The sequence below is a fragment of the Echinops telfairi genome, unplaced genomic scaffold (assembly GCF_000313985.2).
Source record: "Echinops telfairi isolate 266 unplaced genomic scaffold, ASM31398v2 ScPeMD7_7412;HRSCAF=8450, whole genome shotgun sequence".
NCBI lineage: Eukaryota > Metazoa > Chordata > Mammalia > Afrosoricida > Tenrecidae > Echinops > Echinops telfairi.
In genome coordinates this window covers 782,634-796,964 of record NW_022111312.1, presented here as the reverse complement: position 1 = coordinate 796,964, position 14,331 = coordinate 782,634, and the positions used below count along the sequence as shown (strand labels likewise).

At 55.3% G+C, this 14,331-nt stretch overlaps 1 protein-coding gene across 1 annotated transcript in view; it reads right to left on the bottom strand.

Annotated features, from left to right (window-relative positions):
- The window catches only part of WSCD2 (WSC domain containing 2), a 123,645-nt gene that overhangs the window by 21,873 nt on the left and 87,441 nt on the right, over nucleotides 1-14,331 (bottom strand). The window contains exons 3-7 of the mRNA XM_004709634.3: nucleotides 9,437-9,551; nucleotides 6,588-6,772; nucleotides 4,599-4,720; nucleotides 2,942-3,116; nucleotides 2,140-2,233 (exon numbers count right to left, since the gene is read on the bottom strand). Of these exons, the coding sequence (XP_004709691.1) occupies nucleotides 2,140-2,233; nucleotides 2,942-3,116; nucleotides 4,599-4,720; nucleotides 6,588-6,772; nucleotides 9,437-9,551 (691 nt within the window). The remainder of the gene's footprint in view (nucleotides 1-2,139; nucleotides 2,234-2,941; nucleotides 3,117-4,598; nucleotides 4,721-6,587; nucleotides 6,773-9,436; nucleotides 9,552-14,331) is intronic.

The following is a 14,331-nucleotide window of genomic DNA, read 5'->3' as shown; positions in this document are numbered from 1 at the left end:
ATGGATGGATGGATGGATGGATGGATGGATGGATGGATGGATGGATGGATGGATGGATGGATGGATGAATGGATGGTTGGATGAGCAGATGGTTGGATGGATGGATAGATGGATGAATGGACAGATGGATGGATGGATGGATGGATGGTTGGATGAATGAATGGATGGATGGATGGTTGGGTAGCTGGATGAATGGACAGATGGTTGGATGAATGAATGGATGGATGGATGGTTGGGTAGCTGGATGGTATGTTGTGTGGGCAGGTGGCAGTGAGTGAGAGAGCCCCTCAGCATATCATCAGACTGTAGCCAGGGCTAAGTGAGTTAATTCAGGTAAAGGGCTTAGGTGGCACCAGACCCTCAGTGGGTGCTGAGTCTTGCACCAGATCCTATGGGTGCTAATTACTAAAGGGGCACACACCAAGTTAATCCAAATCAAACTCAGCACCTCCAAGTCCATTCAGCCTCCTAGCGACCCTATGGGGCAGGGTAGAACTTCCCCTGCGGGGTTCTGAGACTGTAATTCTTTATGGGAGTAGAAAGCCTCATCTTTCTCCCTCGGAGCGACTGGTGGGTTTGAACTGCTGACCTCACCCACAATGCCACCTGAGCTCCTTGCAGACCTAGCGAATACTCAGTCAATGGCAGACTGGGCAGCTGTGAGCCCAAACTCCAGTTTCCCCTCAGGGCACAGGGACCGAAAGCATGGCGTGGGAAACCACACAAGCAGCGATGGCCTGGGGGTAGGACACTGGGAACAAGCCAACACATCAATTAGGGGCTCTTTATCTGCTGTTCAAATGGCCCGAGCATCTGCTCTGCCCACAGCAGAGCCCCTCGGAGTCATGGGATAATTAATCTGCCGATGTCTCTTCCCGCAGGCGGAAGCTACACTGGTCTGTGTCGAGTGACCAGCGTGTCCCCCCCAGACTACAAACGCCCGGGTCTCCTCGACACAGAGCGTAGGAACACGGCTGCCAAGCCTGTTCTGTCCGCTGCACTCACTCCGCCCCACTGTCCTCCCAGAGAGGAGAGCCTCACCCATGCACTTCCCACGGCTAAACATCGTTACCCAGGCAGACTGCCGGGATCTTTGTCCTGAGCAGTGGCTAGCAGGGTTCGAACCGCTGAACTGGTTTGAAGGCAAGCATTTTAACCACTGTGCCACTCTCCCCACTGGGCTCTTAGATACCTGCCTTTCCATCAGGGGGGGGCCACCACTACCTCTTAGGGCACCTTTGTGAAAGGGGGGTGGGGAGAGGGGAGTGGAGAGAAGCATTCCTTCTCCAGGCAGGTGCACGGGGTGGCGGGCAGAGCTGGGGCTGGCGCTCAAGCCCCGCTTTCCTCATATGGGCTGTGCGTGTGCAGTGTGCACCCTGCGCAGCCGTGCACGGCAGCCTAGGAGGGGAGGAGAAGGCAGTCTGGGTGAATGGTACTTTGCTGGCTTTCACGGGTCTGGTGGGGGTCTTTGGAGCAGCGGTCAACAGGGGCTCCGGCGTAAGAGAACTGGAGCAAACAGCCTTCCTTGAGCGTGGCCCGTCTGCTACTGCTTCAGAGTGCCGGCTTTTTCATCTTTTAAAACCGGGATGCCTGCAGCCTGGGTCAGAGGCTTGCCATAGACTCGGTGTGATTAAATGAGATGGGGGTGGGGCATGGGGGGCGGGGCCTGGCGCTGATCTGTTACACAGCACTTTGGGCAGTAGAGTCAGAGTTGAGGGGTCATCCCCTGGGCTGAGCATCTCAGCGAGGGGCTCACCCTGGCCCGGCCCCTGGATGCTTTGGTCAGGAGAAGGGTTTTCATCTAGAAAGCAAGTCAGCAGCACGAGCTTGGGCAGGTCCCTTAACAGTTCTGAGCCTCGACTTTCCTATCTGCAAAATGGGCATGACTGTTCTGGCCTGGCAGGAAAGCCCTGGGCTTTCAAACAGGAGTGAGGGAGGAACTTGAAGCCAGGCCTGGCCCAGTCCCCAAGTGGCACAAAGTGTCGTCCCCAATCTCACCACTGTCCCCATCAGCAGCGTCCTTCTCAACGCCAGTGAAATCGAGCAGCTTCGAGAAACAGGAGAGAAGATTAAGGGGTGCTGTCCCAATAGCATGTCAGTGGGACAGACAGAGTCCTCGAGTTGCCACGGCTCACCTACAGCTTCATTTCACAGGTGGAGGGTGACACCCGGATGGGAGATAACTCGCCCAGGTCCCCCACGATGTGGTAGTTAGATTGTATGTCAGCTTGGACTTATGGAGGGGCAGGGGCCAACCTGTCAATCAAGAGGTAGCCCGATGACACCTCCTTGGGGCTGTGGCCTTTTGTATAAGAGAGAGGGACACTGGGCACTCTTCTCTTGGCCCCTTGGACTACCTGCTTGCTGGGTAGCCAAGTCCAGCCCCCAGGAGTGGCCCCATGTGGGCTGCCTGACTCAGGGAGCCAACCCAGGAGCTGTCAGCATCTTGCCTTGCCCCCACTGACCGTGGATCCACCCGACTCTGTATCCACCAGCCTATGGTCTCCCTGCTTCCAGCTTCACCCCTCTGCATCGCTGGCCTGCAGCCACGTGACTCTGAAGAGGGCTCTGACCTATGAACTTAAGACCTTGAGTTGGACTGCCGTCTTGATATCAAAAGACTTCTTGGCATAACACTCTTTTTAAAAACATAGAGGGAGTGTCCCAGGCTTTGTTTCGATAGACAACCTGGTCCTAACACAGTTGGAACTAAAGGGAATGCAGGCCTCCCACTCCCGGCCCAGATGCCAGGTTGCAGCCTCCGCTATGGAGAGAGTGCTCCCAGTGGGGTCCTCAGTGAGTGGGCAGAGATGGGGAGGGTCTCAGACCCACCAACCTCCCCCAGCTGCCCAGCCAGGTCTCCAAGGTGCTCCAGTCCACCAGCCTAGCAGACAGGCTGTAAGAAACGGCCAGCCCGGGGTTGCTGGGAGAGCCGACTCACCTTGCACCTGTGTCTGGTACACGATGAAATAGCTGGGCGTGCCGCAGCTCTCGAACTCCTCCGCGCTGCACTTCTGCGCACAGAGCTGCTCATCCTCCCGCTCGTGCAGGGGAAAGCGCGTGGTGGGGAAGCCGCAGTGGCAGGCAGTGCCCGCCAGAGCCGCCAGTGGGTACTCCTAGGGGCGGGAGGGAAAGGCGGAGGTCCACTAACTCCCCAGACAATCTCGGGCTCCAAACATGGAGGGGGGGATCTGGCTTGCCCTCCCCCAACTCGAAACCAGAAAGGCTTTGTCTTTGAGTCTGCATAAAAAGCTCTGTATAGCCTCGCTTGCAGAAGGCTCCCCACTCTCCAGAGCTCTCTCCTGTGGACCCAAAGGAGATCAGAGGAAACAGGAAGAGGGAGGGATGGGGTGGAGCCTTTCAATTCACCCACACTCCCCTTTCTCTCCGGTCCCCTGTACAGTCTGACCCTTCATGATGTGGGTTTGCCCCTGACCTTGCTGGTTCTTGCCAAGGAGGAACTCTAGCCGACTTGTAGGTTCCTCCAGGACTCACAGGGACTGGAAAATGTCTTTCCAGGGGGATGCTTGTCCAGAAGGGAGGGCCAAACCAAGCTTCCTGAAATCTCATGAGATGCCCGCGACCCATGACGTTCCTGAATGCTCCATACAGCACAGCAAACCGACAAACGAGTCCATGTGGACTCATAGCGCCCCTAGTGGACAGGGTAGAACTGCCCCTGTGGGTTTCTGAGACGATACCTCTTTTTTTATTTGTTTTGTTTGAGACTGTAACTTTCTTTTTAATCATTTTATTGGGGGCTGGTACAGCTCACCACAATCCATCCATCCATTGTGTCGAGCACATTTGTACCTATGTTGCCATCATCATTTTCAAATTACAGAAAGCCTCTTCTTTCTCCCAAGGAGCGGCTGGTGGGTTCAAACTGCTAACTTGCCCACTACACCACCAGGGCTCTGAGCCATCACACTCGGGGTGAGTTAATTAAATGTTTGATCAGTGAGGCCTGAGAATGATGTCGTCAATATCCAAATGGCTCTTTGGCAGGAAAGGGGTTCCTCACCCCTGATTCTGCACGGTCAGTCCTTTGAAACCACCAGCCGCTCTGTGGGAGACAGATAGGACTCTACCCCCATAAAGAGTGACAGTCTCAGAAACCTTCAGGGGCAGCTCTCTCTTGTTCTACAGGGTCGCCGTGAGTCGGAATCCATTCGATGGCAGGGAGTTTGGTTTTTGGGTTGTCGTTGTTACCCGGATTCTAACCCAACCGCTATCCAATGCCTCAAGCTCGGATGCCGTTCCTGCCCTGCCTCTGCTTGCATACCTTGAGTGACTGGGAACTTACTTTGCCTCAAGGTGGGGCGTTGTCTTTACCTCTTGTACCTGGAGATCTTTCACTCTTGGGTCTAGGCCCAGCCCAAATGATACCTCCATCTCTCATGATGAGAAGCTACTTCCTTGGGGAAGAGACAGCTTCAGCCTCTTGGATCTACCTGCCTCTCCATCTGCACAAATCACCAGCCTTCACCCCTGGTCTCTGGCCAAGCACCTGGGTCCTCTAGACCACCCCTCCCTCTGAATGAGCATACATCTCCCACCCCCACCCCCTGGCTTCAGTGTGCAGGCCCCGAGCTCACCTTCTCAGTACAGAAGTCCACACACTTGTCCACAGACAGGTTCAGCATGGCGGCCGTCACGGGCAAGGCCAGGGAGAGGTTGCTGGGCCTGCGGAAGCAGCCTCGGAAGATGGCGCTTCCATCTGGAGAACCACAGGGAAAAGGGACCATTAGCCAGAGCTCCATCCTCCGCAGGAGGCGCTCCGAAGGGAAAGGCCAGAGGAGACAAGCATGGTGCCCGAGGTCACACAGCGAGACACACAGAGCAGCGGGTGTGTGCTCTGAAGCGCAGCTCCCCATAGCCAAGGAATCAGGTCAATCAAAGAAGGTTCTCTCCTCAACCCTGGAGCCACTGGGTCCTGCTTGAGATTCTTCCTCAGCCACAGAACTTTCCTTGACCTTGCCAGCATTCTCATGCCTCTTCCTCAACGAGCCAGATCCCAAGGAGGAATCGTGGTGAGGGATCAGCAGGAGGAGCCAAGAGTTGGACGAGGCTGCCCCACCCTGCTCCACCAGTTGGGGCTTTGGGGGTGGTTCTCAGTCTCCAGTCTCTACATACCAAGGCCTGGGCACCTCCAGAATTGGCGAGATCGAGGTGGTCCGAGGAATTGGCTCTGAGACAACTTAATCCCAGCTGCCCGATAGAACATGTGGAAGAAACATCTAATTCTTCATAAGTAATGCCGTTTCCCTAGCCCCAACCCCACAAAAACAAATCCCACTGCCATTGAGTTGATTCTGACTCATGGCGGCCCTATAGGACAGGGTAAACCCCCTATAGGAGGTTGTAACTCTTTATGGGGAGCAGAAAACCTCATCTTTCTCTCGGGGAACACCTGCTGTTTGCGACCTGCTGACCTTGTGATCAGAGCCCACAGCATTCTCTCCAGTACAAGCCACCCCTTTCAAAAGCTCCCTGCTGTGAAGTCAATGTCCACTCATAGCGACCCCCTGTGGGTTTCTGAGACTGTGATTGTTGAAGCGGGTAGAAAGCCCTGCCTTTCTCCTGCAGGGTGGCTGGTGGTTTTGAACTGCCGACCTCGCGGATCACAGTTCAACTCACAACCACGCCACCACTGGGGTTTGTAGGGAGAGCCATTCGGAGGTGTGGTCTGAGCTGAGATGGGTAGAGTGTTGTTTAGCTTCCTGCTCAGGACTGGAACATTGCCCTTCTCAGGGAAGCCTGCTCTCTCTGCCTTGCCACCTTCTCCCCTCCCCCAGTTTGGAAACCTGACAGTGACAGTTTGTCCAGTGAGACTGGGGCCAAAGGTACTGACAGGCCAGGGGGGACTTCTCTCCCTGGGAGACCTAAAGGAGTCCTGCTGCTTACCGGCTTGGTGGCAACAAGCCTCAGGTGCCTCATCTGTAAGATGGGTACAGGCCCAGGAGCCTGCTTATGTGGCTGTGAGGTGCTGGGGAGAAGATGCCCATCACACAGTGCAATTGCTTAGATCTGCCCTGGAGAATTTTCTAGACCGCAGTCTTTGTGGGTGAGCGTGGATCACCAGGTCTTTCTTCCACAGAGCCCCGGAATAGGTCTGAAATCCCCCCACTCCCCTCAACCTTGACATTCGTTAGCAGCCAAGCGCTTTACTAAAGCACCCCCAGGCCTGGTCAGAGGTCCTAACGGTGCTGAAGGGCCACTGCTGAGACTGGCTCAGTACTTCCTACGGGCTGTTTGGGGCGAGCCTGCTTGCTCCAGTCCTGTCATTGTCGCATACCCGGAGGCGGTCAGCAATCAGACAGCACAAGCCAAGGTCAGGCTTGCTTGGGGAAGCGGGAGATGAGGGCAAGTGAAGGGGTGCGGCCAGCGCGGGGCACTCAAGGAGGGGAGGGGGAGAAGAGGGGCGTGGAGAGGTTCAAAGGGGCTGGCACAGGGCTGGGGCGGCCCTGCTGGGCCATTCTAGGGATTGGGGTGCTGGGGAGCCAGGGCAGACCACCACAGGGTGCACAGAGAGGGGAGGCGCCCACCCTGGGAGGAGCCACAGGGGGCGTGGCCGACTCACGTACACCTGCGCGCCGACTCCTGGGCCAGCTGCAGCCGGTAGATGGAGAGGCGGTTGACGCCGCCACACACGTTGCTCCGCTCGCCCTTGCACTCCATGTCGCACTCAGCCTCGCTCACGTTGGCCGCCTGGATCTTGTGGCCGCAGTAGCACTCGGCGCCGAACTCCAGCCCGGCATACAGGTAGCCCCTAGGACGAGGGGCTGCTGTCAGTCCAGCTGGCCACCCGCGGGGGAGCCTCAAGGACAAGGAGGCTGGCCCATGTTGAAGCTGGAGCCTGGAGGGAGGGTTCTAGGCGCCCAACCTGGAGATTTGGCAGGAGGACCCCAGGAGAGGGACAGAAAACCCTGGGAGGGGGATTTGGGTGGGGAGGGGCTTTGAGGGGAACCAGGCAGCCAGGGAAACCCAAGGAGCTTTAGCAGACAGCGATATGACAAGAAACAAGGGTCCTGAGCTGGGTAAGGAGACCCCAGAGGGGTTAGAGAGGGCATCAGGGGTGGGCAGGATCAGGGAGACCAGTAAAGGTATCAGGATGCCCAGGGTAAAGAGCCCCTATTCAGGTGAGACCACCCACCTGCCTTCAGCCATCCCCCCCACCCCATCCACCATGCCTGATACCAGGTAGACCTCCTCTCCGACACCATGACCATCCAATGCACACACCACCCGCCTGTATACACTGCCAGCCGGGCTGCACTTATCTGCACGCACATGCGCACTCCCAAGGCCCCCTGGTCCTGCCCTCACCCTGGCTGGCGACATGGGCATCAGGGAGGGACCCGACTTGTAGCTCAAGAAACATCCCCCCTTCCCCTGAGAGACGCTTCTAAGTCTCTTGAGACGAGTTGAGGAGAAGGGGTGGGGGTGGGGAGGTGGGGATGGAGAACTTGGGGACCAGACGGGGCACTGGCTTATCCTTTTGGAAGATGGGATAATCCAGGTCACAGATCCATCCAAGTAGAAATCCCACCAAAAAACAAACAAAAAAAAGCCACCCAGGCACCGCAGGTTTTTTTTTAAAGCTTTTTTTTTTCCTCTCCCTCTCCATCATGGAATCTTTCCCTAAAAAGGACTTTGTGGACCCATTCTGTAAACAGACAGAAGGGCACTGCCTGTTCTGAGGGGAGCGGGCTGTGGAGGGCGAAAGCAACCTCTCTGGGCCCCTCGCCTGCCCTCGCTGCCTCTGAGGAATTCTCTGGAAGGGGACCTGGAGGGCTCCTGAGGCCATTGGCCTCTTCAGGCGGCACCGGTGGGAACAGTCAGCCGCTGCCTCGCTGGGCCTGCGTGGTGGGGGCTGGAGACAGGCCAGGCGGGATGTGGGTCTCCCTCACCTGGCCATCAGCACAGCACCTGGCCTCTTCCAGCCCCTTCGCTCACGGGATGGAGGCAGTGTTAACTGACAGGGCCCATCGTCCTGTCTGAAGCCCAGATCCCAAGATGTGGGGCCGGAGGCAGGTGCCCTTCTCCTTCCTGCCTCTGTTCTAGCCCTGTGTTCCCGGCGCCCCCACCTGTAAGAGGGCCCACTGACGGAAGCACAGCGTCACAAGAACAGGGCCCAGTCAGTGTGTCGCACTCCGAAGTGAGAGGCTGAAAGAGTGATGTTGGAGTGACAAGAGCACAGAGGCGGGGGACACCCAGCTAGAAACCATTGGCTTCTCGGGCAGGGGAAGAGCAAGGCTGCCGAGGGGCCAACAGTGCCCGTGAGCTCTTTGATACACCTTCCTTTAAGGGGTCGAGCTGCATTCATCTCCCCTGGAGGGTAGGCTGAGTTGAATGACTCATTTCTTAGTGGGTAGAAGACATGGCAGATGGCTTCCCAAGTGAGGTCAGACAGCCGTTGTGGCCTCCTCCTTGCCCTCCCTCTTGGAGCCCTCACTCTGGGGGAAGCCAGCTGCCATGTCTCCAGACACTCAACAAGCAGCCCAGTCAGACACTCAATAAGCAGCCCAATGTGAGGAGCGGAGGTCTCCAGCTCCCGGCGGCGCGGGAGTGCTCCCTCCTGGAAGAGGCAGCTGAGGCGGGAAGAGTTTGTGACCTTCAGAGTTGACTGGTTGGAGGTTTGAAGTCTCTTCACAAGCTGCCACAGGATCACGGGACCCAGGGGGAAGGAGGGGGCCCATGCTTCAAGGTGGGGGGAAGCCTTGAGACAGAGCTGCAAGAATGACAGGAGGTCCTTTGGGCTTGTTGATGTTGGGCTGCCAATTTTCTTCCAAGAGGGGCTGGCGGTCCCCAGGCAGCCATCCTGGCCTTGCTGCTGCCCGGGGCCTAGCCTGAGGGCCCTGACCCTGGTCATCTGTCTTTTGGAGCTTCGTCTCCCTCGAGGGAAGTCCACTTCCTCTCCCCCACCCCCCAGTGGTGTTCTATGAAGAACATCGTCTACAGAACACTGTCTGGACAGGCAGAGTCTTTCTTCCTGGGAGGAAAACAACACATGCCCTCAATACCCCCGCTCCCGTCTCATTCTTACACACCTCACCCGTACAGTCGTACCTGCACACATCTCCACAGTCTCCAGTGCCTACTCGCTCATTCAATGCCATTAAGTCGATGCCAACTCATAGCCGCTCCAGTCCTCAGATACCATTATTCAAAGAGGTCCTGACCTTCATCTCATTAACACAACCATCCCTGGCAACACCCACAGCTACACAATGATGCCTAGGCATCATCTCATAAACCAGCTGCCACCACTTACTGGTACGCACGCGTGCGCACACCCACCCGCTCTTGCACCACCCTCTCCAAGTGGCCACGCCCTCCAACACACGGTTTCATGGACAAGGAGAGGCCAGGCCAGGCAGCAGCCCGAGAAAGGAGGGCCAGTGAGGAACAGAGTTGGGGCGCAGGGGCCTACCGTTCAGCACAGTTGTCCTGGCAACGGAACACGGTCATCTTTTTGTAGTCGAAAAAGGACATGCCTCGCAGAGCCCGGTTCTGGGTGTCATCCAGATAGCAGCCGATGTATTTGGCTTTGGGGAGAGGGCAAAAGTCAGACGTGGCTTGGGACAGAGCTGAAAGTTATAGAACGGAGCTTCCCCCAGGGTCCTAAGGACTGTTGGCCTCGTGGTACTGATTGCTCCCTCTGCACAGGAAACCAGACACAAGAGAGGCTGACGTTTACATCTCTTGGCAGAACCTGGCCTAATAAATAAAGGCAATTGAGTCCAGTGTGGAGGGCTGTGGGCACTGGAGGCCAACAGAGGAGGAGGAGGAGGAGCCTCTATGTCGGCCAGAGCTGCAGCTAACCTCTGGACAATGCTCCCACCCCCTGAAAACAACCCTCCCGTTATGAAGCACACACTTCCTTTTTTAACATCGTCAACATAATCCTGTACTTTGTGGTACACTGTAACAGAGAGAGATGGGATCTGACAGAGTATACAATCTTCTCCTCTGTGTTCTTAAAACATGGTATGATTCTCAACTCACTGCCATCCAGTCAAATCCGACGCATAGTGACCCTATCGGACAGGGCAGAACTACCCCCTGCGGGCTTCCTAGGTTGCAAATCGTATGAGAACAGTCTGCCTCGTTTTCCTCCCACAGAGCAGTTGGTGGGCTTGAGCTGGTGATCTTCCAGGCAGCAGCTGAGCCCTTAACTACTTCTCCACCAGGACTCTGTCAGGTAAGAAGCATCACCTCCCCTGGACAGGCACATCAACTGGTGACAGCTTGGGAGAAGACCCTACCACATGCTTGTTCAATGATGTTTGCCCCACCTGTCACAGATGGAATCCCAACCTCTTGGTCTGGAACAGGATGCTGCTCCCCTCTGAGTCTGGGGAGGGAGGGAGGGAGAGTGGAAGGGAGAGAGAGATATATCTCATGGGCCATAGGCCATGTTGGTGGGTGTTTCCCATAAATGTTAGCTCAGAGTTCATCAGCAGTGTCTGGAGCTGTGTTGTAGGAGGTGCAGGGGGAGAAGAAGAGAAGGAAGGAGGGATGGATAGAAAGAAGGAGGTCATGAGAGAGAGAGAGAGAGAAACGCCATGTACTGAGCACCTCCTGACAACCTAGGAGAGGCTGACCTTGGCAGAGCCAATCATATTACCCACCCACCAGCTAGAGTGATTGGCCCAGCCAAGGGCACGGAACCCATTCCTTCCTTGGCTTATAGGTCGAAGCTTAGAACAATACATCTGCTTTTGCTGGGCGAGGCTGTTGGCATCTTCACACTCAGAGCTACCCCCAGCCACAGCTGGCACCAAGCTCAGCCCAAGTGGGAGCAGAAAGAAGCCAAGCCAGACACAAAGAGATGCGTGCCCCAGAGAGAGGGCCCTTCTGCATCCATTTGAACACATGGCCCAACAGAGCCCATTCTGCAGATGGATGGCAAGGCCCAATGCATTCTCCTCTTTGGCATTAGGCTGATTCCACCTGGGATTTTGTCTTGTGCCCAAAGGGGGCACTAACGATTACACTGATCCTTGGGGAGACTAAGTGACTGTCCTGAATCGACCTATCTGTGAAGGTCTCAGATCAAATGCAAGTGCAGGCATGCCTGCCTGTTCCCATGCGCCACACTGAGTCCTGGCTTGGTAGAAGGCCTCTCCCTCCTTGGCTAGCCCAGGGGAACGATGCTAGAGGAAAGGGCCCTGAGTGGAAGAAGGGAGGGTTGACTGCCACCTGCCTCAAAACCTGGCCTCTGCAACACTGACTCCTTTGAGGCCAGGCTTTATGAAGCAAAGTGTGGTATCAGGATCGGAAGACTCACAAGCCATCTGCCGAGTGTAGGTGACACAACCTTGCTTGCTGGAAATGACGACGACTTCCTAATGAAGGTCAAAAACTACAGCTTTCAGTATGGAACACACACACACACACAACCAATCACCATGAATTCCTGGCCAATGGACCAATAAAATCACCCTGATCCGTGAAGAAGGCGTTAAAGCTGCCTACGATTTCATTGCACACGGATCAATAATCCACATCCATGGAAGCTGCGGCCAAGAAACCAAGAGGAGCACACTGCGTTGGTAAAATGTGTGACAAAAGACCCCTTGAAAGTGTGCCAGAAGCAAAGATGTCACTTTGGTGACCAGGTGCGCCTGCCCCAAGTCACGATCAAGTGTTTCGTGCCAGCAAAAGCCGGACAGGGAGGAGGGAAGGCAGGAGGAGAATGAACGCCGCGGGGTCCGATGTTGGCAAAGAATACCCATGATGGCATGGCCTGCCGTAAGGACGCACAAATCAGAAGTTTCCTTAAAAGCGAGGGTGGCAAGACTTACTTTGGAAATGTCCTCACTCGTAAAGAGACAGTTGTTTGGTAAAGTGGAGAGAGGGTGAGTGAGCCTCAATGAGATAGATGGATACAAATGTCCGAGCCTCAATGAGATAGACGGCTACAAACAGCCACAACTATCAACCCAAACATACCAACGTTGCTGGTCAATGGAGACAATGCAAACTCAAAAAACCCACTGCCCGGTAGAAGACATGAAAAACAAGTGATAAATTGTCAAGGTTTCATGAGCGAGGGTGGGGGGAGGGGGAAATGAGCTGAAACCAAGGGCTCAGTAGAAAGAAAATGTTTTGAGAATGACGATGGCAGCGTAGGTACAACTGTGCTTGACACAATGGATGATGGATGGATTGTGATAAGAGCTGTATGAGCCCCCAATAAAATGATAAACACAATAAGTGGCCCCATAGGACAGGGTAGAACTGCCCCTGTGGATTTCAAGACTAACTTCGGATGGAAGTAGAAAGCCTCATCTTTCTCTCAAGGAGTGCCTGGTAATTTTGAACTGCTGACCTTGTGGTTCACAGTCAACATATAACCCCCTGTGCCACCAGGGCTTCTGAAGATAAAGCAGGAGCTGGCCAACTTTCATTGTAGTGTACGTAAGACTGCCACGAGGTGAAGCCGCTATCGCCAACAACAACCTCTCCTACCTACCCGGCTAGGGCTCAGGCTGAGCACCGGAGCTTGAAATGAACAAATGGCCCTCCATTTCCTTATCTGTCAACAAGAGGGAGATAAAGACACACAGTCCTTCAATAATGCCCTGGGGAGATGTTGAGTGTGTGACCCACTGGCCTGAAGAACAGGCTGGAGACTAAGCTGAAAGGGATGCAGGACGAAGTGACCCCCAGGTCCTGTGGACTTGTTGAGCCGATGGTACCAAGCCCTTCCTCTGGGCAGAAAGCCCGACACAAGACTGCCTGGAATCCACGGGTCTTGGCCGAACCTGGTCTCTAAATACAGGTAGTGGGATCCAAGGTGGCTCAGGGCACGAAAACCGAACACAGTCCACACAGTCGTAGGTGAGCATTGACTCCTTCCCCACTCACCCATCGGCATGAGCTTCAGCAATGGACTTTCAACCCGCACTGAGCTCATCAGTGGTTATGGCCAGTCCCCTGGGATCATTTTCCCCAGGGCCCCAGCTTCCCACCCGGCTGCAGCTGTCGAAGCTGTCAGAGAAGAGATGGTCAGTTTGTAAAACAGAGGCCTGCTCACAGGCCACTTGAGAGCAGATGAATCGCCAGGCCCACAAGATCCATCAGCCAGTCCCCCCAGCCATCCAAGTCCTGCTGACACAGCACAGTCACCCCGCTGGGCGATCTGTCTCAAGCTCAGATGCCTGCAGCCTGCAGAATGAGTCCCTCCCCCGAAGGCTCTTTCCTTGATTTCTTTCCTCTCGCGGCCTTCCATCTTCCTTGTGGTAAAGTTTTGCTTCTCTTTCCTAAAGGTAATTTTCTGGAGGGGCCCTCGTTTGTGTGCCAGTTTGTGGACCAGGGAGTAGAGCCCCGAAGAGAGAGCAATTTTGGAGGCAGCCAGGACCTGGGCTCAGACCTTAAGTTGGACCCCAGAGAAGGCTGCAGGGTGATTTCAGCTCTCCATCCATTAAGGCTCGGGCAGCTGAACATGGGCTCCAAAGCCCTCCCAAGGGGGCTGTTAACCACGTCAGTCAGAGCCATCTACCTTGGTAGCCTGATAATTGCTCTCAGCGTCGTGGAGACCCAGGGAGTGGGCATTTTCTCCCTGGCCATGTCTGGACCATTCCAGTGCTGTCTGCATTTCCTTGCTCACAGAATGCAATTTCCTTTTCCTATCATGGTTTCCCATCCTTCCCTTTGGTCAAGGTCCACCAGTCTTGCAGATTCTATGACCTCTCCTCTGGGGAAGCCGCTGTGACAGACAGCCATGTCTGACTGACTGGTATCCCGAAGTCCTCTGGTCTACCTCAATGCCTGAGCACTTTCCAACACTTTCTTTGGTTTGGAAAATTGAGGCTCCCTGGAGAAGGGTCTTTGCCACCAAAAGGAGATGTCCTGTAATGGAGGGAAGAGCATAGGAAAGCGAAGATGGCACAGCAGTGATGCTTAACTGAGGCTGATGTTGGGTGAGCAGCTGGTGGCACAGGGGGTTTTGTGTCGGGCTACTAATCAGAAGGTTGGTAGTTCAAAACCTCCAGCTGCTCTTTGGAACAAAGATGAGGCTTTCTACTCCCGTCAAGAGTTGAAGCCTGGGAAGCCCACAGGAGCAGCTCTGCGCTGTCCTAGAGGGTTGGCAGGAGGGGGAATGGACTCGGTAGCAGTGAGTGTGGTTTGGGGGTTCTGTGGTGTTGGGTGGTGGGAGTTCTATGAGGACCTTATGTGACTTTGCTGTCGAGGAAAACAGCTGTGAACATTTCTTAGACAAAAGAACCTGTTTTGATAGTGAATGATGGGGGGAGTGCGGAGTGGAGACCCAAAGCCCATTAGTAGGCCACTGGAGATCCCCTTGCAGAGGGGTCTCGG